We start from the raw sequence: 23,504 nt of genomic DNA, 5'->3' as shown, positions 1-23,504 counted from the left end.
GTTCATCCATCAGTTCCTATTTGTGAACTATACAATACTTTTGCTCTCTGCATTTCAACTGGAGATCACATTCTTTCTTTCATTTGATTAATAATTTATGTAGTGCTTACTATATGCCAGGCCTGAAGAGCGATTTGTAGTGATTTTCAGAATTGTTATCCTTTAACTGTTTGTTTTTGTTTTTGCAGTAAACTGAATTCCCAAATGGCATGGTTAAAATTCAGTCCTAAGAGTGTTTCAATGGCCTGTTTACCTATTTGTAATTTATATCCCCACATATTTGTAATATAGTTATGGGGCAAATTTTAGTCATAAAAGAAGACGTCTTAGTTAAAGATTTTTAAAGGAGAGTTCATGACCCATTTAAAGGAAAGAAAAAGCTGCATTTGTAACAAAAGTTTAATACTAATTTTCATCCTGAGCTTTCTGGCAGGCAAGACAGAATAGAAAATGATTCCATATTTTCCCTTGTTTGACCAAAAGTTGTTCACATGTATTTCTGAAAAGGTGCTTTTTCTTGACACCAGATTTTAGGAGGAATTTACAAAGAATTCATTGCAAAGATGAATTTTTACTTTAGTTTTGTAGAAACCAAAGAACTGTCTTACAAGTGGCCATGCTTTTTAAAAGTCAGTTCTGTGATTTATTCTTACATTTATTTGCTCAGTATGAATACAGTAAAATGTCACATGAAGCTCAAAAAAAAAAAAAAAAAAGATGAGGAAATCATCTGCAGTTCCAGTACCTAAAACAGCTACTCTGTTTTGGATATTTTCTTTTTTTAATTTTCTAATTGATGATAATTGTATATATTTATGGGGAACAGTGATGTTTTGATATTTGTATACATTTTAGAAAGATTGAATCAAGCTAATTAATACACCCATCACCTCACCAGCTTATTTTTTTATGATGGGAACATTAAAAATCTATTCTTTTAGCAATTTTGAAATAGACAGTATGTTAATATTAATATTAACTGTGATCACCATGCTAACTGAAACTTTGTATCCTTTGATCAACATTTCCGCTTCCCCTGCCCCTCTTCCTCTGGTGACCACCTTTCTACTCTCTATTTCTATGAGATTTACTTTTTCAGATTACTTTTGGGAATTTTCTTCCAGTCTTCTTTCTTGTGCTTATTTTCTAATTATAATGAGCCCACAGTTTTCTATCCTGCTCCCTTAACAATTAACAGGGGATCTGTGCCAAGTCGTATTTTTCCATGTTGCTGCATAATTGCAAGCAAGCATTTCACATTTTCTCAACCCTTCTTTTCATAACAGCCTCATTCAGTGGGTAGAACATGGTATATTCTTATTTTAGTTTACGCGTACTATGTTTGACTTTTGGTGAGTTTAACATTTTACCCAACATTTTAGCCAATAAATGGCCATCTTGAGCAAGCAGCAGCCCAGTGAGGGAAGGTCTGCTTTGTTCCATTGACATGCTCTTCTTTTGTTTCTTGTGCAGATACCGAGTTTTGGCAATTGGGGATGAGAAAGATCAAATCAGGAAAGAGGATGAACTTAATAGGCAAGTACTGATATATAAAGTGCCTTTCCTCAGCTGTTTGATTTGGTTGCCTACAACCTAGCACAGGGGTAATCTAGGGCCAAATCCAGCCCACCACCTGTTTTTGTAAATAAAGTTTTATTGGAACACAGCTGTGCCCATTCTATGTGGTGTTTATGCTGCTTTTATGCTAGAATGTCAGAGTTGAGTACAGTTGACCCTTGAACAACTCAGGGGTTAGGAGATGCCAACCCTGTGCAGTCAAAAATCCACGTATAACTTTTGACTCCCCAGAAACTTAACTACTAGGAGCCTACAGTTGACCAGAATTCTGCCTTACTGATAAATAGTCAATTAACACATACACTGTATGTTATATGTATTATATACTGTATTCTTACGATAAAATTAGCTAGGTAAAAGAAAATGGTAATAAGAAAATCATAAGGAATAGAAAATATATTTATTCATTAAGTAAAAGTGGATTATCAGAAAGGTCTTCATCCTCATCTTCATGTCAAGGAGGTGGATGAGAAAGAGGAGGAAGAGGAGGGGTTGGTCTTGCTGTCTCAGGGGTGGCAGAGGCAGAAGAAAATCCACGTATAAGTGGGCCTGCAGTTCAAACCTGTGTTGTTCAAGGATCAGCTATAGTTGTAACAAAGTCCATGCAGTCCACAAACACTAAAATATTTATTATCTGGCCCTTTATAGAAAACAATTCCAACCCCCTAATCTCGAATGTCACTGGCCTAGCCTTAAGGAAGACTGGGAAAGGATTCAAACTCTCAACCCATGAGCTTTCCAAGCAAAACTCTGTTCAGAAAGCTCAGCTTTTTTCCCCCTTCTTGGATAATCAATATTACGTTTGATTTTAGCTCTGTATTTCAGTGAGAAACCTATTCTCTTTGGAGGAAAACTTGTTTAGAATTAGAGGGAAAGGAATATAAGCACTAACTACATTTGTCAGTTGTCAAATGTCAGGAATGTCACCCTTTATTCACTAGATGGGAACTTTTTCCCTATAAAAATTGACCAGTTAAGCCTAAAAATCATCATTTATTTCATTTTATTTTGTGAATAGTTTTGGTATTCATGTTATTTTTGTGAAAATGAAAGCTTTTTTTTAACTGAGAATTGCATCCACCTCAAGATGAGTGGTACCCTGTAGCCTCATGCTGTCCCGCCACCCCCTGTTTTTCAGCGTGGATGACATCCACTTCCTGGTGCTCCAGAACCTCATCCAGAGCACACTGGCCCTCTCGGACAGTCAGATGAAGTCCTGCCAGTCATTTCAGGTGGGTGCCGGCTGCCTGGCAGCATAGCTGGGACATGAGGCCCTCAGAGGCCGAGCCAGGTGAGGCGTTGACTCTGCTCTTCTCCCCTGGGGGCTCTCAGGGCCCAGTTGCCCCAAGACACCAGCCCTTGCATCTTTCATCTTTATTTTTTTGTTGTTTTATTTTTCTTTATTTTTATAGTATATATTTAAGATGTACAATAGGATGTTTTGATGTTTCTCTACATTGTGAAATAATCACCACAATCAAGCTAATTAATATATCCGTCATGTCACATAGTTACCTCTTTTCTTTTAATGGTGAGAACACTCAGGCTCTCCCCCCTTAGCACATTTCAAGTATACAGTACAGTATTGTCACCTGTAGTCACCATGCTGTACATTAGCTCTCCAGGACATATTCATCTCACATAACTGAAGCTTTGTACCCCTTGGCCAACATCTCTCCATCTCTCTCACATTTTAAATATGGGGACAGGATCCAGTGACCTCCAAAATTCCTCCCAAAGCTGAGGTTTTGTTTTTTTTGAGACAGGGTCTTGCTCTGTTGCATGTGCTAGAATGCAGTGGCATCATCAGAGCTCACTGCAACCTCAAACTCCTGGGCTCAAGTGATCCTCCTGCCTCAGCCTCCCAAAGTGCTAGGATTACAGGCATGAGCTACCGCACCCAGCCAAAAGCTAAGGTTTTAAGTCTAATATTTAAGACAGAAAATTAGGCAGAAGAGGAAATGAGGTGTGGCAAAGGACCTATTAATAAAAAAGTAATTGAGCCATACAGCGTATCTTTTTAAATTATAACTTATAAACGCTGAGATATTTTGGTTGTTGGAGATCACTGAACGGAAAGCTGCCTTTCTCTAGGCAGTGAGTTGCCTGTCTCCTGAGAATGCACATCTGTGCTGCTGCTCTGATTGTGGCTAAAGGAGGATGATATAGAGGAAGGCAGATCCCATTTAAGCCTGTATGGAGCCTGGGAAGTTGGTGGTCTTGTTACTTTTTTACAAATACGGACACTTGAGGGTCAGAGAAGTTAATCTTCCAAGGTCACACAGCTCAGGCATCACACAAACCCCAACTGAGAGGGGCCTGCACCCCAGCCAGTGCTGCCGGAGCATCATTCTCCCTGGTTCTTAATCCTCACAAAAATGAATTCGAAGTGGATCCGATTCACTTTTGTATTTAATCTCTAACCCTAAAAATCTGCTCCTCTGGCTTATATTAACAAGCCAGCCTGATTTTGAATGTGAGGGAAAAATAAGAAAGCAAAGGGATGGTGTTTTCTAGTTCCACTGATGCACTTAGATGGGTGGGGTCCCAAACGCGAGGGTCCCTCAGATCAACAGGAGAGTTCTAGCATGTGGAGCCAAGCCCCACCCTCAGAGATTCCAGTCGGGAGTGGAAGGTGGGCCCCTCACAAGTGTGCACCACACCCTCCCCTGGATCCTGATGCGGGAATCCACAGACCACCTTTAAGGAAATGCTGGCATAGACCCAGCTGGGGCACTGCGGATACTGTGGCTACGCGGGATGGGGCAGGGGGAAGGGCTGGGGGAAAATGGAGCTGTTTAAGGAAAATACGTGGCCAGGTTTGAATGCCCTGCTTCAGAACACCACCCTGGCCCTAGTCGTTTAACAGCCATGCCCAGGCCTCTGCAGACCCCAGGCCTAGTGTGCCTTCGATCTCTCCTGTTTTCATTCATCACACGGCCGGCACAGTGGCCTCCTGCAGGGACATCTGGGACCAACAAATCCAAGAGGCCAGATAAACATTCTCCATACACATGTTGCCAGGCAGCACTTGAACCCTGCATTTTATTTTCTTGCACCTGTTTTACACGCAGTAAAGGGTGTACATTTCAGACCAGGAGGCTGGTGTCAGTGCCGTGTGCCCCTCTGCCACCCCAGCATTGTGCAGATGGAGAAAGCAAAGCTCCGTCTGAGCCTGATCATGCAGAGAGCAAGAATGAGTAGTGGACAGCAGAAGTCCCAGATAACCCACAGGCCACATCTGGCCTGTGGCTTTGTTTTGTTGGACTCACACTTGTTTTTAAAAAAAAAAAAAAAATTTTTTTTTTTTTTTGTTTACTTCCAACATTACACAAAAGAATCCAAATTTCTGACTGCCTGGTGGCTACAGAGTGGACCTTCTAACTCTTCTGCTCAGCAGTGCGTCAGAGCTGTAAGGGATGTAAGGGTTGGCTGAGATAATTCTGTTGATTCCCAGTGTCATTGTGTGCAAAGAAATGGGCTTGGGGGTGAATAGCTTTCCTGTCTCTGCAGTTGTCTGACCCTCTCTGTGGTATCTGGAAGTTTGGCGTGATGGTCTGACAGTTGGGATTGTTGCATCCTCCAGGCTTCACACACACACACACACACACACCCTCCCTCCCTCCCTGCCCCCCCCCCCCCACACACACTCCCTCCCTCCCTCCCTGCCCCCACCCCGGATCGCTTACTTCTCTAAAGGGTCAGCTGTAGCTTCTGTGCGTCCACAAGCTCCGGCTCGGGCATCCCCTGGCCGGCTGGAGAGCCCCGCTCACCTCGCCACGCTGTGTTTCTTTCAGACCTTCCGCCTCTACCGGGAGTACAAGGACCAGACCCTGGTGAAGGCCTTCATGGAGTGCCAGAAAAGGAGCTTGGTCAACCGGCGCCGGGTCAACCACACGCTGGGCCCCAAGAAGAACCGGGCCTTGCCCTTCGTGCCCATGTCCTACCAGTTATCCCAGACCTACTACAGGTGAGCGCCCGCTCAGGGGCCCTCGCTGGCCCAGGGTCCGAGGCCGAGCCACGCCCTGTCCGCAAAGAGTAGCAAAAGAACATCTGTTTGCATGAGAGAATTAGGGGCTGGGAAGAAAATTCCTCATCAGCACCTGTCCCCCTTCCTTGTGTGGGAAGCAGTGAACACTGGCAGTGTTTAGTGGGGCGCATTGCCATTTTCATAGGTAGGTTTTTTCCCCTTCTCCTGTCAGATGGGGTAAAGTCAGTTCTGACTTTAGTAATTGGTCCCATTGGAAGTCCACCCTCCTGGTTGGGCATAGGCTCAGTCCCTCATCCTCACAGCGCCAAGCCCTGTGAAGCCTCCTGCTTTGCAGGCTCTCATGCCGCCTCCTGGGCCTGTTTGCAGCACAGGCAGCCTGCGTGGGGCTGGGGCGTGGAGGTGCCTTCAGAGGAGCGTTCTCCTGGAGCTCCCTCCTGGAGGGCGCTCTCAGCGCAGCACGTGTGTGGCACCACCAGCCTCCTACCCACACGCAGGGGAAGCCCCTTAGAATGTTCCCAAGCCGTGGCCTTGACGGGGGCTTCCCCTTCTCCGCACTGTTCTCCTTACCAGCACCGAGGCCGTGTGGGGGCTTCAGTCACATCCTTGAAGACGCCATAAGTCATCTTTTGGTTCTTTTACCCCATCCCTGTGTGTGTGGCTCCAGGCACTTCCTCCTTCCTAAAACCTCTCCTTGTTGGCCCAAGTCCAGCAAGGCCGTCTGACCCGGAGCCACTGCTCTGGACGCTCGTCCTTGTCTGTGAACCGAGGGCTGTGGGCGGCAGATCAGGAAGATGTCTTGGATCCGCTTCTCCCTGACGGTTATTGCAGAGTCGTGGATCATCACACTCTTGCACAGAGACAGGGGCTCGACTCTGCAGGCCCAGATGGAGACAGTGAGATGGAACGCAGTGTCCTCTCATCTCTCTGTGAGTCAGGGCCAGTCTTGTGTAAAGATTGCTATTACCTCTTCCCTAGTTCAGCAGCTGTTTATAGCAAGCTCCTGCAAGGCGAGGCGTGGAGCCCTGGGTGAAAAGACAGGACCCTGCCTCGAAGGTGCTCGGGCAAGTGGGGAAGAGACACAGACACCACTAGGTGCCCACACAGTGCCTTCATCTGAGAAGGAAAAAAGCTCTAGGGGAGAGCTGGGGGTGTATGGTTGCACCATGGTGATTTGATGTGCTCATAGCCCAGCCAAATGGATTCATCCCATAGCCTGTCCTCAGTCAGGCCCTTCCTTCCTTTCTGTCTCTGTAGGATTTTCACATGGCGATTTCCAAGCACCATCTGCACGGAATCATTCCAGTTTCTTGACAGAATCCGGGCTGCTGGCAAGTTGGACCAGGCTGATAATTTTTCTTTCAAAGACCAGGATAATAACGACTCCACAAATGACATGGTGGCATTTTCTTTGGACGGCCCTGGAGGGCATTGTGTGGCTGCCCTGACCCTTTTCTCCCTGGGCCTCATGTCCGTGGATGTCAGGATCCCGGAGCAGATCATAGTGGTGGACAGTTCCATGGTGGAGAACGAGGTCATTAAGAGGTAAGAGCCCGGAGTCCACAGGGGTGGGAGGCCTGGCACTGTGCACACTGCTCTGGCTGCGGTTTGGGGTCGAGCGTGTTCTCAGAGCTTCAGGCTTCGCTGTTTGCTCTTGTCTCTGTGGTGTTTGCAACTTTATTTGCTCAGTCTTCTTGTCTTTTTCGCTCAACAGACATGTACTGAGTTTTTCTGCCTTGTGTCCGGCACTGTGCGAGGCATTTGCCAGACACAGACAAGCAGGGTATAGCGGTGCCTTTAGGGGGTCACAGGACAAGGCTTCCCAGATCAGTAACTAGGAATGACAGGACAATGTCCATGGCATCCTCTGCTGGAGCCTCCCAGTTGCCATGGGAGTCTGCCAGAGAGGAGGGCAGGGTGTAGCAGGGTGGGGCTGGGGGGTAGGAGGAGAAGGTGGGATTGGCCCAGGCTCCTTTAGGGCCTCACAGCTGAACTGGGACTTCATGGGAAGGCAAGTGCTTTCGGGACAGCGATCCAGGCAAAAGGAACAGCCCTTGCAAAGTCACAGATGTGTGACCAGGGGTCACTGAGGTGTGTGGGAAGGGAAGAGGGAGGTGAGTGTGGAGCAACAGACCACACTGAGCCTCTGCAACAGAGCACAGCCAGGTACCGCTGCTCGGGCAGCCACCGGGCTGGCCTGGGTCCAGGTGTCGAGGTCTCAGTTCTCTTCCAGCTTGGGAAAGGACGGTGGCTTGGAGGACGATGAGGATGAAGAGGAAGACTTGGATGAAGGCTCAGGGGGCAAGCGCCGGGCCATGGAGGTGAAGCCCGCCCAGGCCTCCCACACCAACTACCTGCTGATGAGGGGCTACTACTCCCCTGGCATCGTCAGCACCCGCAACCTCAACCCCAATGACAGCATCGTGGTCAACTCCTGCCAAGTGAAGTTCCGGCTCCGCCGCACCCCTCTGCCTACCCAGCTCGGGCCCACTGGTGAGCGCTCCCCACGGGGGCTGAGGGAGGGGCTCGCCCATCAGCCAGAAAGGCCCTTGTGACCTAGGCCAGGGGTGCAGCCACAGCCGACGTGAAGAAAAACACTCTCATTCTTGCAGCTGACTCAAGGAGAGCATGTCCTGAGATACCTTCTCAGGTGACAGCGTTGTGCCCACAGCTCTCTGGGGGAGCTCACCATGCCGCCTCTTCCTGTCTTTTAATCACAGTCATGCGGGCAGGAGCTGGCAGCCAGGTGGAGCGAACGTCCCACTGCCTGCTCCCCACGGCGGCCTCCTCGCTGCTCCTGGTCTCAGTCTCCTGGGGCTTACCTAGCTCCGTGACTCTGAAGTCCACTTTTAGGAAATTTTTAGGTCTTATCTTTTGACCGCGGTAGGTCAGATGAGTATTCTGCTCACGGTGGTGATCTCCTTTCCTTTACTTCCAATTTTAGTTCTTCTATTGATGACCTTTGAAACTTTGAATAACTTATTAAACCCCAGTTCCTCATGCACTCAATTTTAGGCAGGCCCTCTCTCCTCCTACGATGTAGCATTAGGGTCCATTTTCTTCCCTACATTGCCCCCCTTCCCCTTTCCCACCTCTGGCTGACTTACCTTTATGTGCACAGCCACACCTCAAAGATATCGTAGGGTCGGTTCTAGACCATCGCAATAAGGTGGATATCGCAGTAAAGCAAGTCACATGAATGTATTTGGTTTCTCAGTGCATATGCACGTTATGTCCACACCATACTGTAGCCTGTTAAGTGTGTAACAGCATTGTGTCTAAAAATACAGTGTACATACCTTAATTAAAAAACACCTTATTGCTAAATAATGCTAACGATCATCTGAGCCTTCAGCCAGTTGTAATCTCTTTGCTGGTGGAGGGTCTTGCCTCAGTGTTGATGGCTGTGGACTGATCAGGGTGGTGGTTGCCAAAGGCTGGGGTGACTGTGACAGTTTCTTAAAATAAGACAACAATGATGTTTGCCTCAACAATTGACTTTTCCTTTCACGAAAGATTTCTCTATAGCATGCAATGCTGTTTGATAGCATTTTACCCACAGTAGAACTTCTTTCAAAATTGGAATTAATCCTCTCAAAACCTGCCTGCCACTTCTTTACCAAGTAAGTTTACATAATATTCTAAATCCTGTGTTGTCATTTCAACAATGTTTCCAGCATCTTCACCAGGAGTAGATCCCATCTCAAGAAGCCATTTTCTTTGCTCATCCATAAGAAGCAACTCCTCATCTGTTCAAGTTTGATCATGAGCTTGCAGCAATTCAGTCACATCTTTAGGCCCCACTTCTAATCCTAGTTCTCTTGCTGTTTCTACCACATCTGCAGTTACTCCCTCCACTGAAGTCTTGAGCCCCTCAAAGTCATCCAGAAGGACTGGAATCAGCTTCTTCCAAACTCCTGTGAAGTTGCTATTTTGACCTCCTCCCATGAGTCATAAATGTTCTTAATGGTGTCTATAATGGTGAATCCTTTTCAGAAGGTTTTCAATTTACTTTGCCCAGATTCATCAGAGGAATCACTATCCATGGCAGCTATAGCCTTATGAAATGTATTTCTTAAATAATAAGACTTAAAAGTTGAAATTACTCCTTGATCCATGGGCTGCAGAATGGATTTCATGTTCACTGGCATGAAAACAACATTCATCTCCTTGTACGTCTCCATCAGAGCTCTTGGGTGACCAAGTACATTGTCAAGGAGCAGTAATATTTTGAAAGGGATCTTTTTTCCTGAGCAGTAGGTCTCAACAGGAGGCTTAAAATATTTAGTAGATTATGTTGTAAACACATGTGTTGTCATCCAGGCTTTGTTCTTCCATTTCCAGAGCACAGGCAGAGTAGATGTAGCATAATTCTTAAGGGCCCTCAGATTTTTGGAATGGAAAATGAGCATTGGCTTCAACTTAAAGTCACCAGCTGCATTAGTCCCCAACAAGACAGTTGGCCTGTCTGTCCTTTAAAGCTTTGAAGCCAGGCATTGACTACTCCTCTCTAGCTACAAAAGTCCTAGACAGCATCTTTTTCCAATATAAAGCTGTTTCATCTACATTGAAAATCTGTTGTTTAGTGTAGCCACCCTCATCAATGATCTTAGCTAGATCTTCTGGATGACTTGCAGCAGCTTCTACATCAGCACTTGTGCTTCACCTTGCACTTTTATGTTTTGGAGATGGCTTCTTTCCTTAAGCCTCATAACCAACCTCTGCTGGCTTCCAACTTTTCTTCTGTAGCTTCCTCACCTCTCTCAGCCTTCACAGAATTAAAGAGAGGTAGGGCCTTGCTCTGTACTAGGTTTTGGCTTAAGGGATTGTTGTGGCAGGGTTGATCTTCTATGTGGACTACTAAAACTTTCTCCATATCAATAATAAGGCTGTTTTGCTTTCTTATCATTCAGTCGAGTAGCACTTTTAATTTCCTTCAAGAACTTTTCCTTTACACTCACAACTTAGCTTACCATTGGCACAAGAACCCTAGCTTTTGGCCCATCTGGGCTTTCGACATGCCTTCCTCACTAAGCTTAATCATTTCTCGCTTTTGATTTAAAGTGAGAGGTGACGTTTTCTTTCACTTGAACACTTAGAGGCCATCGTAGGGTTATTAACTGGCCTAATCAATTTGTCATGTCTCAGGGAATAGGGAGGCCCAGGGAGAGGGAGCGAGATGGGGGAGCAGCTGGTCGGTGGAGCAGTGAAATCACACAAAACATTTATCAGTTTAGTTCACCATCTCATATGGGTACAGCTTGTGGTGCCCCCAAATAATTAAAATAATAACATAAAGATAGATCACTGATCAGAGATCACCATAACAAACATAATAATGAAAAAGTTTGAAATATTGTAAGAATTACCATGATGTGACAGAAAGACTACAAAGTGAGCAAAATGCTGTTGGGAAAATGGTGCACTAACAGACCTGCTCAATGCAGGGTTGTTACGGATCTTCAGTTTGTTAAAAACGCAGTATCTGTGAGGTGCAGTAAAGCGAGGCACACTGTTGAAGTTGATGGCGTTTACGGTTGGTTTTGTAATCACAGTTAGAATTCTGTGCTTTGTCTAGAGTTTGAACCAGGCACAAATGTAGTGCTAACCTATAGATTGTGGCCTTCGCAGACATCTTTTATAGGAAACAAGAGAAAGCAGCCCTGGCTGGTGTAGGCAGAAGTGAGAAGGAGCAGTGAGCACGTGAGCTGCAGGAAGGGGTGGGACAAGAGCAGCGCTGGTGGAGGCCCTCCCCTCCAGGGCTCTGGGGTTTATAGTTCTCTGATCCTGTCCCTGGCCTCTGTGTCTTCCCTCTGGATCTTGAGCAGAAGGATCACAGAGGCCGGGGGAAATCTAGTCCAGTAGCTGCAGTCGGGCCCAGGGCAGAGTATCAGGAGCCTGACTGGCGGGGGCCCAGCATGCCCACCCAGAAGGTGACCCTGTGGCTGTCGGGGAGCAGTGAGTTGGAGCTGGAGCTTGCGCTGCCTCAGTGTCGCCTGTTTAGGGGTCTGGGGAGGGGCTCTGTCAAGCTGCCTATGATCTTCCTCCTTGTCCTCGCAGCCACTTCTCTGGACGAGCTAACAGCGGGAATCTCCTTCCTTCCTGACACGTTCACCAGGCTGATAAACCCCCAAGAAAACCCCTGCAGCTTGGAAGAGTTTGTCCGCCAGCTGGAGCTGTCTGGGTATAAACCCGAAGATGTGTCTGCCGCCTTGGAGATCCGGGAAGCCATCGTGGCCTCGGGCTGTTTCGGGGTTGACAAGGAGGAGCTGCGCAGACGCTTCTCGGCCCTCGAGGAGACAGGCAGCGAGCGCACCCGGGCGTTCGCAGACTGCGTCCAGGTGAGCTGCGCTTTAGGCTCTCCTGGTGTCGATGAAGCAGAATTTTCAGCTCCCAGGCAGATGCACTCTGCAAGGGGCCTCGTTTCATGAGTGGCCACGCTGAGTGGAGAGAGGGAAGGACACTGTCCCAGGGCACACGGCCAGCTGGTGGCAGCCCCAGGGCCAGAAGCCAGGCCTTGTCCTGATGGAGCTGGGCTTGCCGCCTGCTCAGGACACCCAACACGTCAGGCAGGGTAGCCCGCTCCATTCGCCACCCGTCAGGCCAACCCCAGCGATCCTGGGTCCCCAGGCTGACCCAGTGTGTCCCCTGCTTTCCCTAGGACCTCCTGGAGCAACAGCAGGTGCTGGAAGTTGGCGGCAACACCATTCGCCTGGTGGCCACGGCCGCTGCCCAGCCCTGGCTCCTGCACTCGGTGCGGCTAAAAGGCAAAGAGGAGGAGGCCGACGCCCAAAGAGAAGAGCCCCTGGCCAGGGCCCTGGAGGGGCCTTCCAGTGAGGACAGCCCCACTGAGAGGCCGGCACCGCCATCTCAGGGTTCCCAGAGCGCCAAGAGGCGCGCCAGCTGGGCCGATCAGAGTGGGGAGGCCGATGCTGAGGGTACTGAGAAGCCCCCGGCAAAGAGGCCTGCACTGGAGGACACGCGGCTGCCCCCCAGCCCCGGGCCCAGGGCAGAAAAGGAGGCAGAAACCCAGGCCCCAGCTCCGCCTGCAGCTCTGGAAGACACTGCTGCAGGGAGGGCTGGACAGGAGGACCAAGAGGCTGTTGGGGTGTCCGTCTCTCCAGGCCAAGAGCAGCTGAGCTCTCAGGCCCCGCTTCCAGAAGGCTCTGAAGACCCCAGAGGTACCACCTTGTCCCCTACCCCAAGACCCCAGAGGTACCACCTTGTCCCCTACCCCACCTTACCTCACCCCACCCCCCTTCTCTGCCCTCACCCTGATTGGCCCACACCTTTCCCCCAGCTGGGGGACCTCTTGTCCCCGGCCATAGAAGGGCTTCAGCTTTTCAGAGCTGAGGTGAGGAAGACGATCTTGCCTGCAAGTGTTTCCACTGGAGGCCGGAAGGCTCCCAGACGCCCACAGGGATCACTGAGTCCCACGTGCAGGCCTCGGGCCGTGTGGTGTGACAGACAGGCGGGCAGATGTGCCCGTGCTGAGACCCTCCCTTCCTCCCCTGTTCTGTCTGGAATCAGCAGTGGCTCTCCCCGGTGGCTTCTCTTGTTCTCCTGGGGGCTTTGCACACAGCCCTTGTGGTGAGGGCATCAGGACGGAAATGGGGTGTTCGCTGCCTGGGAACAAGCTCCGCACGTTTGCACGCTGTGGTGTGTTCTGGTGTCACGTGCTGGCGTCAGCCTCTAAGGCCCAGCCACCTTGAGGATGGACACTCTGAGAGGAGACGATCGTTGTCCTTTTGTGTCACCCAGAAGTGCCCGGCACACATTGGGCGCTCAGGGCCAGCTCGGATGAGCGGAGGAAAGACAGCTCCTCCCACTTTCTGAGCCCCTCCCGTCCTTTCCTCTTCCACCAGGGTCGGCAGAGAGTTCTGGAGCCGGCAGCCTCTCCCAGGCAGCACGGGAAAGGTGAGTGTGGGCCCGCCCGAGGCCTGGGGCAGGCGTAAGCCTGGGGAAGTTTGTCCTCAGGGTTCCTGACAAGGGACGGGGAATTAATGATTCACATGAAGGTCTTTCACGGAGACTCCGGCTGGGACAGTCTGCCCGGCACAGTGGGCAAGGACTGGGCGTGGTGGGCGTTCATGGCACCCAGATCTGCAGGCTGTGCTCCTAGAATGCGCGTAGTGTTGGCTGAGAACCCTGAGCCACGTGCTTTCACATTGTCACTAGGGCTCCTGACAGCCCGCAGGGACCCTCATTCCCATCTTACAGATGAGCAGAGGGCCCAGAGAGCCACTGCCCCTGCCCCCGTCACAGAGCCGGTGCGAGGCCAGGTCAGCCCAGAGTGTCCAAGTGCTGGTCCTGCAGCCTCCTCTCCAGGGACTGCTGAGCCCTAGAGTTGGGAGGTGGCTCAGAGGCCACAGAAACCTTTCCGGTGAGGGGCACCTCCCACAGTTGTGTGTGTTGGCCGCAGCGGGGCAGGGCCCAAGTGCCCTGGGCCCCAGCTCCCAGGAGTTCAGATATGGCCCCCCCAGGGCCCAGCCATGGCAGCCAGAGCCAAGTGTCCAGCTAGCCCGGGGCCTGAGGCACTCCTGGGCCCCATGTGGCAGGTCAGTCCCTGGTTTAGTAGCAGAAACCTTTGTTCAGAGGAAAGTGTGTCTGGAACCCTGCAGATGGCCCAGAGCAGAACTTCTGGGCAAGGACTTCTGTGAGCTTGGCCGGGGGTGGAACAGCCACTAGCCCAGGGTGCCAGGTGCAGCCCTAACCCTTGTCCTTCCCCTGCCAGTGTGGAGGGACCTGGGAGCCATGAGCTCATCGTGGCCTTGGCTACAGCTGCATCTGAGCAGGTTCCCACAGCTGAGGTGACGCCCTCAGCTGGCCACCGTGGGCCCCTCTGTCCAGACAGGAGGGAGAGGGGCGGCCAGAGAACAGAAGATGGACGTTCCCCAGCCCTGAACACGCTGCCGCCTCCCTGCCCCACTGAGCCCTGATGCCGACTGCTCTCCCTGCAGGGACTGCGAGAGCGTCTGCTTCATCGGCCGCCCCTGGCGCGTGGTGGACGGCCACCTGAACATGCCCGTGTGCAAGGGCATGATGGAGGCCGTGCTGTACCACATCATGACCAGGCCCGGCGTCCCTGAGAGCTGCCTGCTGCGCCACTACCAGGGCGTCCTGCAGCCCGTCGCGGTGCTGGAGCTGCTGCAGGTGCGGCCCCTGCTGGGGCTCAGCGGGGCAGGGTGGGTGGCGGGGTGCGCTCTGGGGATGCAGCAGGTGAGCGGACTTCTGCTCCGGTGTCCCACCTGCTGGCTCGCCGCCAGCTCCCTCCTCCACCCTCAGCAGGGGCCCTGGCTCACAGGTGCCACCTGGGAACCCACCTCCCACCTTTCGCACTGTGGCCCAGCCCCGTTCCCAGCACTCTGCCCCCTGGAAGCTTGAAGTTCACTGTGAAATGTCCTCAACTTCAAGGTGCACACAAGGCCAAACAAAACCCACCCAGAAGCCAGTCTTGGCCCACGGAAGCCCATTTGCAGCCTCTGCTTGTGTACCTGTCCTCCGGCAATGGCGTTTCCTGTGGTGGCCCCTGCACTGCACAAACGCTGCTCATGCCACTCCCTCCCCTGCCCCAGCCTTCTGTGTAAACCCTGCTGGTAAATCCATACTTGTCTCTCAAGGCCAAGTTCAGGTGCCCCCGTAACCTGTGTGTCCTGTGGTGTCTCCAGGGCCTGGAGTCCCTTGGCTGCATCAGGAGGCGCCTGCTAAGGAAGCCCAAGCCCGTCTCCCTCTTCTCCAAGCCCGAGGTGGAGGAGCCAGAGGCCCCCTGCAGCCCCGGCGAGAGCCCCACGGCCTTCTATGAGCCCACGCTGGACTGCGCCCTCCGGCTGGGCCGCGTGTTCCCCCACGAGGTCAACTGGAACAAGTGGATCCACTTATAGGGCACCTGCGGGCATCGCCTCCCCTCCCAGCCGCTGCTGCCACGCCGGCCCCACTTGGTGGTCCGCAGACCCCACTGCTTCCCCAGGACGTTGGTCTGTGCCGAGCCTCCTGCAGCAGGGGACAGTACTCCGGCTAGAGCAGTGCCTGACAGGTGCATCCCACTGTCCCGGGACTCTGGAAAAGGCCCCCCACATGCCTGTCCCCGGGCTCTTCCGGGGCTGCTCCTCGGGAACCTGCTTTATCACACTGGAGTTGGTGCTTCTTGTCCCAGCCAGGCTGGGACGTGGTGGAGCAGCTGTGGGGACTGTGGCCCTTCCATTCTCCCCTCCTGTCCCCGTGGTCTCAGCCACTGGCCGCTGCGGCGCGTTTCCTGCTCTCAGGGGAGCTGCGTGCGGCTCTCTCTGGAGCCTGGGCCGGAGTGGGGTTTGGGAGGTCCTGGGGGGCGTCTGAGGAGGGGCTGCCGTCCGGGAGCAGAGCTGCCTCCCAGGCCCTGGCCTTCCGTGCACACCCCAGAGCCATCGTCAGGGGCCAGTGGGGCCTCGGGGTTCGCCCCACCTGTGCACCCTCACATTCCAGACTCCAGCCACCTCGGCAGACTTCTGGATCCTTGCGTGCCCAGGCGCCACTGAGAGGGAGGGTCTCGTGGGAGACGTGTCACAGAACAAGGGCCGCGTTCCCTGCTGCCAAGGGGCCCCTGCGGAGACTGCAGCTCCTCCCCAGGCAGGACATCCCGGCCCTGCTGGCATTGAGCCACCCAGAGCGGAGCTGGGGTCCCTTTTCTAGCCTCTCGGGTCAACCTGGCAGGCCCGCTGGGCTGGGTGCCCGGCTTTCCCAACCTGGCCGGCGATTTCCTGCCGGCCCCAGACTCGAGGCGTCCCTGTAGGTTTTGGTTTTGTTTGTTTTATATTTGTTCTTTAACCTTTTTCCTCATTAAAAAAAAAAAAATAGTCCCTCTGGCATGTATTTATTTTTTAATTAAAGTGAAGTAAATGCACTTAGTGTTGTGAGTGTCCTAAAGAGTTGTTGATATCTGGGGGACCGCCTGCTTTCAGCTGTGCAACGTCCAGGAACAGCGTCCCCAGTGACACCCAGGGGCGAGGGGCCGTGTCGGTGCTGAGTGTCAGCGAGTTGGTGGAAGGATGGCCTTGGGATGAGACGGACTCGGGCAGCCCCCTCGCCTGCCCCCTCGCCTGCCCCCTTGGCCTCTGAAGCCCTCCGGCCTTCCCAGCTGGCGCCGGGCCTGTCCCTGCACAGAGCAGCCCTCCCGCGTGTGTCCAGCAGCTCCCAGCCCAGCGAGGGCCCACGCTCGGCACCTCAGCTCACACAGGTCACAGGCCTGAGGGATGGACGAGGCCCCTTGAAGTTCTCTTCAGCACCATTGTTTACATTTCCTTTTTAGTTAGTTGTCAACATTTTAAAAAATTGGAGGTTTCACCTTTTTAAAAAAAATTCAGATTTCTATCTTCTCTTGGAAAATGGAAAGTTCTAGCAACGGTGGACTTAGCTTCCTACATGTGACAGTCGGAAGTGCTGAGTAGGGGCTGCTCCCTGTAGGCGGCGTGTGTCCCAGCCTGGTCATCTGTGTCTCACACCCACCTGCAGCTGCTCTCACAGAACAAGCCCCTCTGGGGGTCTTTGACCTTACGGCCCCTGACCTGGCCAACTTCCCCCCGTGCCTGCGTCCTCCCTCTGCCCGGGACCAGGGCCCTGGCCACCCCAGCCAGACCTCTGGGTGAGGAGGGACAGAGACTGCTTGGGGAGTCACAGTCCTGGGGGAGAAGCCAAGGCTGGGCAAGTCTCAGCATCGGTTTTTTCTTCTTTTTTCGTTTTTGCTCAAGTGTAAAAAAAAAAAGAATTAGTATTTTGGGGGAGTTTTTGAGGTGTTCAAGTAGAATAACGGATGTGATCTGCTCTGTAAACAGAAAACACTATACAAATGTTACCCTGGGAATGCGCTACGTGGTGGGAGGAAGGTAGGTTTGGGGATCCAGCAAATGTGTCTTAAAATACTGACCTTGACATTCACATCCCAGAGCCTTAGTTTTTGCATCTGAAAAACTGGGGATGGAGTATCTCCCTCGAGGGGGCACCAGGTGAGCTGAAGATCACCAAGTGCCAGCACATGGTAGGGTTCAGCCAAGTTTGTTTCCTTCCCTGTGCCCCTAGATGAGGGACGGTATGGGCACCTGTCGGAGACGGGACACAGTGGAGGGGACCTCAAGCAGAGAGATAGGGCTTCCAGGAGCACCACTCCACATTCCCACGGCCATCCTGCCTGAGGATGACCGGGTCCTTCTGCCTCCCTCTGCCATCATGAAACCCACCCTCCACTCACCCCTCCAGGCAGCTCTGCCCTTCCCAGCTCTGCACAGAGGTCTCCAGAAGACCCAGAGTCAACCAGAAGTTGTGAGCTGAGCTGCCTTCAGGGGCCAAGCAGGTAACAAATGAGAGGCAGGGAGGGGGCCTCAGGTTGATACTAGGGAGTGGTGGCGACTGTGGAAAACTAAAGCGCGTGTTGTGCCCAGGCTGTGAGGAATGCAAATTTAGAAGAAAAGTGTTAAGTACTGACTACCAAATAAAACCCACAAAGAGGCAAGGGTCTACCACCCCTTTGCAGCCACCGGAACAGTGCTAGGTGCTTGTTCCAGGTCACCCCTACCTGTCATTTCTCACTCGGGGAGAGCACAGCCCAGATGGGCACAAACACCCTGGGCTTTGTGTCCCCAGGTGCCCTGTGCTCCGTGGTCTCCTCCTCCAGACTCCTAAACTCCTTTTCCTTACCTCAGATAAGCAGTCTGTGACCCCACTCTCTTTTCAACACTTAAAACACTACAGATCTGGCTGCAGCTCCGCCCCTCTCCTTCAGGCCCCTCCCAGGCCTGGTCTGTGCATTTACAACCACATCTGTCAGTGCAGCCCTGGAAAACATGGGCCTGTGACGCCATGCGACATAAAACGTGCCCTGAGAGCAGCTCACTCCGGCACTCAGAGACACCCTGGCACGCCCGCATCGGCGTGCAGAGAGCTCTCGGCTCAGCCGCAGGAGTCTCCCCGGCTGATGTCCTGACGTTATGCGCTCTTTCCTAATGGCCTCCCTGTCTTCCCCTGTGTCATGGCGCATCCTCCAGGCTGCTGTCCTGGGCTTGGCCTCTGTCTCTTCTCCAAGGTTTTTTTTTTTTTTTGAGACAGATTCTCACTCTGTTGCCCAGGCTAGAGTGCCATGACATCAGCCTAGCTCACAGCAACCTCAGACTCCTGGGCTCAAGCGATCCTCCTGCCTCAGCATCCCGAGTAGCTGGGACTACAGGCATGCGCCACCATGCCCGGCTAATTTTTCTATATATTTTTAGCTGTCCAGATAATTTCTTTCTATTTTTAGTAGAGACGGGGTCTCACTCTTGCTCAGGCTGGTCTCGAACTCCTGAGCTCAAACAATCCACCCGCCTCGGCCTCCCAAGTGCTAGGATTACAGGCGTGAGCCACCGCGTCCGGCCTTCTCTAAAGTTTTCTCAGATCGTGTTCAGCCTGTTGCCACCAGCCACCTGTGTGCCCGTCCTCCCAGCCCCGGCTGAATGACTGCACGTCCTCGTCCTCTGAGCCCTGACAACCACTCTTCCCATGGGCCTTGACACTCTTCCACCGGGGTTTTCCAGATGTGCATGTGCGTACGCGTGTTGTGTGTGTGTATCTGTGTGTTCATGCACCTATGTGTGTGTTTGCCTGTGGGTGGACGTGTGATCTCCCTCTTCGAGGGAGCTCCCGGCACCCAGGGCGGGTCCACGCACCCAAGGGTAGCAGTCTGTCCTGGCTGAATTACAAAGGACCCTCCAAATTCACCTTCTGTCCTCTTCCCCCACGTTCCCTGCTGCAGAGGGCTGCTGTGACTATTGTCTGGGGTCCTCCGTCTGAGCGCCGGACAGGTGCACATGTGTGTCACCTTCCCCCTGGACAGCAGAGGGCGCGCGGGCACCGCCTCCAGCCAGCGCTGCCGTTCCCAGCGCTCGTCAGCAGGTGGCGCCAGCGGCCCACGCATCTTGGTTTCCTGCCGGCTCGTCGCGGTCCCCGCGTGCCTGGCGCTCTTTGTCCGCTCACCTTTGAGGGGGAGACCAGTAGAAGCTGACTGCAGTCATAAAATTTGACTTATCATAAAATTTTGATATAATAATAACAACAGCATTTTCTGAGCACTTGCAATGTGCTGGGCGCTGCTCTGGGTGCTTGACACAGCTGAGCTCCTGGTCTCACCGCACCTGAAGTCCCACAGGTGTACCCAATTCTCCGACAGGTGTACCCAATTCTCCCACAGGTGTACCCAATTCTCACAGGAGGAAACCGAGGCATCGGGGGTAGAATAACTCCCACAAGGCTGGAAGCTACGAAGCGGACCTGCTGGCATTCCACCCCAGCGCCCAGCCTCAGTGCCCTGCCCCAACACCACCTTCCTGGGATGGGGTTTGCTTTGGGGTGGGGGCCCCCCAAAAGAGCAGAATCTAAAGGTTTCTTATCTGGGGACGTCAATTTTACAAAGAAAAGCCTTCACATTTGTCATCCTAGGGATGGGGGCCACGCGGGGGTCGCCCCAGGATCTGCGCGGTGTAGACACTTCCCAGGAGGCTGCCTGTTTCGTGTTCACGTCCCAATCTGTGTCCTTTCCAGCTCCAGGGGCGGGTGGCTCCCTCCTCTCCACCCACTGCTTTGCCAGTCGCTGCTCTGCCACTGATTCATTCATTCACTCACTCACTCGCTCTATATTTTTGAGCACCTGCTCGTGCCCGGCTCTGAGACGCAGCAGTGCGTTCGGCCCCTGCCCTCGCGGGCCAGACAGCGAATGTGCTGGAAGAGTGAAAGGCGCAGGGCACGGTGTGCGAAGTGCGCTGGGAGAAACAAAGCCAGGTCGGGGGGCTGTTGCATGTGAAACAAGGGCCCAGCCCAGGGACCCGCTGAGGAGGGAACACCTGAGCACAGGTTTGCCTCCCGCCTCTGCTTTTCCTCGAATGTGCAGGTGTTTCCTGTTGGCAGCGGCCTCCCTCCCTCCCGCCTTCTTCCTTGCTGGGAGTTTATGCTGCTGCTTCCCTCTCTGTTGACAGAATGGGCTCCCAGGAGGGGTACGCAGGCCCACTGCCCCATGTCCCAGCGGATGTCCCCTTACTAGTTTCTGATGATGCATCTGGGCTCCGGTGGGCTGGGGCGGGCTGTGCTGCACCCCGGGCAGCAGCCAGGCTCGTGTAAACCGCCTTCCCGGGTAGGAGGGAGGAAGGGGCTCCCCTTCCAGCAGGGAGCCCCACAGGAGCGCGGGCCGTGGAGTGGGGCATGCATGGACTCTGGGCGAATTGCTGCCTGTCCCTGGGCCCCCCATTCCCTCTGGCTCCTGCCCTTGGTACAGACTCTGGGACGCCCAGACGGCATCCCAGTCTGACCTTGCGGTACCTGTTGGCCGGGGAGCTGGGTTCTGGTGCCTTAGATCCTGGCAGAGGACGATGCAAGCTTCGTGGCACCTGGCTGGAAGCCTTCCAGAACTTCGCGGAGGAGACTGGGAAGGGGTGGGGCCACAGCCCTCCTCTCCTCTGCCCCGCAGCCCAGCTCCAGGTGACGCTATAAAGGAGGAAACCCACATCTAACGAGGGGCGGACCCCACCCTCTCTGCTCATCCCCAGAGCAAGTCGAGAGGCTGATTCCTGCCCCACCTTTCAAAAGAGGAAACTGAGGCTCAGAGATAGCAGGTGACTTGCTCCAGGTCATTCACGGGAAATGCTGGAGCCTGGTCCTCTGGGCCTTTTGAATGTGGCCCTTCCTCCAGACAGAAGGGGTACCCTTCTGGGGGGATGCGAACGTAACGCTGGAACACTTTCTGCTGCAAGCGACAGAAGCTCACCTCAAACCAGCCAGAAACGGAAATATATCAGCTCATTGATTCCGTCAGGATGGGCTGGGTTATGCTGTGGTGACAAACAGCCCTTATCACAGTAGCCAAGAACAAAGGGTGGGTTTCCTGCTCATAGTACACGTCCAGCACAGCAGAGCCGGGAGCTCCGGCCTGCGTCTCCTTACTAGAGCCCAGGCTGAGGGAGCAGTCACCTTCTCAACCACCGCTGGTCACCGTGGCCGACGGGAAAACACTAGGGGGCATCATGACCATCAGCAAAATGCTCTGTCTGGACGCGAGCCTTGCCACTCCTGCTCACTGGCCCGTCCGTCTTGTGGCCCTGTCTGATCACGAAGGGCCAGGAGGTACAGTCCTGCCATGTGCCCAGAAGGGCAAAAGCTGGAACTGTTTAGTGGATAGCGTAACGATTTCCTTACCCATGTGCCTAAAATGTCCAGGAGGAGGAATGTGCTTTCAGGCATGGCTGGATCCAGGAGCCCAAGCGATATCACCAGGAATATGTCTGCATTGCTCAGCTCTGCTTTCTTGTGTGTTGGCTTCATCTCAGGCAAGCTGTCCCCTCCTGGCACCCTCCCTACAGCTCAGTGAGCCCAGCAGAAAGAGAGCAGGGGCAGCTGGGGTCACGTGTCTGTCCCTGAACTGTACTGTTGCCGGGGTCATGTTGCCACTTTCAGAGCTGGGGTCAGCCACTCCCACAAAGCTACCGTACAGGCAAAAGCAATAGGGCACCTGCAGGTGTTTGCTAAGTTTCTTCCCTTTTGGTCTAGGTCCCTTCCAGCAGAGCAACGTGACCAGAGTTTAGGTTCTGACTCTGAGCGCTAATTCAGTGTGTGTCCTCAGGCAGGTCACCAGCCGTTCTGTGCAGTCACCTCATCTGTCAGATGGAACCCTGTCCCCTCAGAGCCTGCAGCTGGCAAGGAGCGGGCTGTGGCATCCGCGGTGGGAGTGTTGCTATCAATCCTCCTTCCTCTTAAGAGAAGGTCGTTGGCAATTCTGGCCTGGACTCTGGGGGACAAGGAGCCGCGTTGCCCTCCTGCTCCCTGGTCCTTGGTCACACGTCCAGGCCTTTGCCCGAGCTCTTCCTTCTGCCTGGGATAGCAGGTGCCCCTAACAACTCCTATTCATTTTTCAAAGTCCAACAAACGCCACCTCCTCCCTGAAGGCCCCTGCGATGTCCCCTCTGGGCTCCCAGTGGCAGCGCGCCGGGGCCGGCTCAGACTAGCAGGAGAGCCGACCGTGCGCATCTCTTCCCAGCTCTGTGTTTGGAGTCAAGCCGGGAGCCTGAACGCGGCCATGGTGGAAGTATTCACCCCACAGAAATGAGCAGATGCTACAAGTCAGGCTTTACTGAGTGCCTACTGTGTGCCAGGCTGGGGCTAAAACAGTCAACAAGGCAGACGCAGCTGCCAGCCTCGCGGAGCTCCTGTTCACTCTCCGTCTTTGCGCCAGCGACAGTTCTCCGTCTGTCCACCCAACCGCTCTTCCTCCAAGCTTTTCACCACCCTTCCACCCGTCCACGCAGCCGTCCCTCCTCCATCCCCCCGCCTACCTGCTAACCCCCCCTCCAGGTGGGCCAGTTCTTAGCTCCAGCTTTTTGCACCCATGTTTTAGCTGAGTCCCCTTCAAAGGTGACATTTCGAGGGGCCTTTTCTGCCCCAGGCCAGGCCTCCGTCTGTCCCCTCCCCCACACCCCGCTGAGCTCTGTGTGCAGGAGAGCTGAGCGGTTACCCGGAGAGCCTGTGGCTCAGGTGGCACTTGGAACCTGTCAGCCCCAAGAGAGTGTGAAAACCGCAGCACACCTTGTCCCAAGAGTCTCTAGGGTGCTGGGGGGAGGCCGGTGAGGTCTGCTCACCCGTGCAGGAGCTGTGGTTTCATACTCATGCTCCCGTCTGAGTCTCACACACCCTGACGCCGAGCTCGTCGTCCCAGTATGCAAACCATCAATGTTCTAGAACTTTCCAGCCTCATGCCAGGCACCACCGAGGACTCAAACATTCAGCGACCTCTCCAGACCACCCCATTTTACAGACGAGTCCCGGAGAAGCTTGTGGCAGGACTGGCTTCTGCTGACCTCTAACCCAGCCCCGCTACCAAAGCAGAGAGCAGCCAGAGCTGTTTCTGAATCACACTCTCTGCTGCCTTCACCCTGCTTGGTCTTGAAAAAGCCAAGCC

At 53.4% G+C, this 23,504-nt stretch overlaps 1 protein-coding gene across 2 annotated transcripts in view; it reads left to right on the top strand.

Moving 5' to 3' along the window:
* GTF3C1 (general transcription factor IIIC subunit 1) overlaps positions 1-16,398 on the top strand; it is a 75,849-nt gene extending 59,451 nt beyond the window's left edge. For both annotated transcript variants that reach the window (XM_045542844.1, XM_045542843.1), the window contains exons 28-37: positions 1,474-1,536; positions 2,717-2,810; positions 5,376-5,548; positions 6,824-7,111; positions 7,800-8,059; positions 11,627-11,907; positions 12,228-12,747; positions 13,432-13,483; positions 14,527-14,719; positions 15,235-16,398. In XM_045542844.1, the coding sequence (XP_045398800.1) occupies positions 1,474-1,536; positions 2,717-2,810; positions 5,376-5,548; positions 6,824-7,111; positions 7,800-8,059; positions 11,627-11,907; positions 12,228-12,747; positions 13,432-13,483; positions 14,527-14,719; positions 15,235-15,447 (2,137 nt within the window). In that variant the 3' untranslated portion in view covers positions 15,448-16,398. The remainder of the gene's footprint in view (positions 1-1,473; positions 1,537-2,716; positions 2,811-5,375; positions 5,549-6,823; positions 7,112-7,799; positions 8,060-11,626; positions 11,908-12,227; positions 12,748-13,431; positions 13,484-14,526; positions 14,720-15,234) is intronic.
* The last annotated feature ends 7,106 nt before the right edge of the window (positions 16,399-23,504 follow it).

Source organism: Lemur catta, chromosome 2, assembly GCF_020740605.2.
Source record: "Lemur catta isolate mLemCat1 chromosome 2, mLemCat1.pri, whole genome shotgun sequence".
In the NCBI taxonomy this organism is placed as follows: Eukaryota; Metazoa; Chordata; class Mammalia; order Primates; family Lemuridae; genus Lemur; species Lemur catta.
Note: the sequence above shows the minus strand (reverse complement) of the source record. Positions and strands in the feature narration are given on the sequence as shown.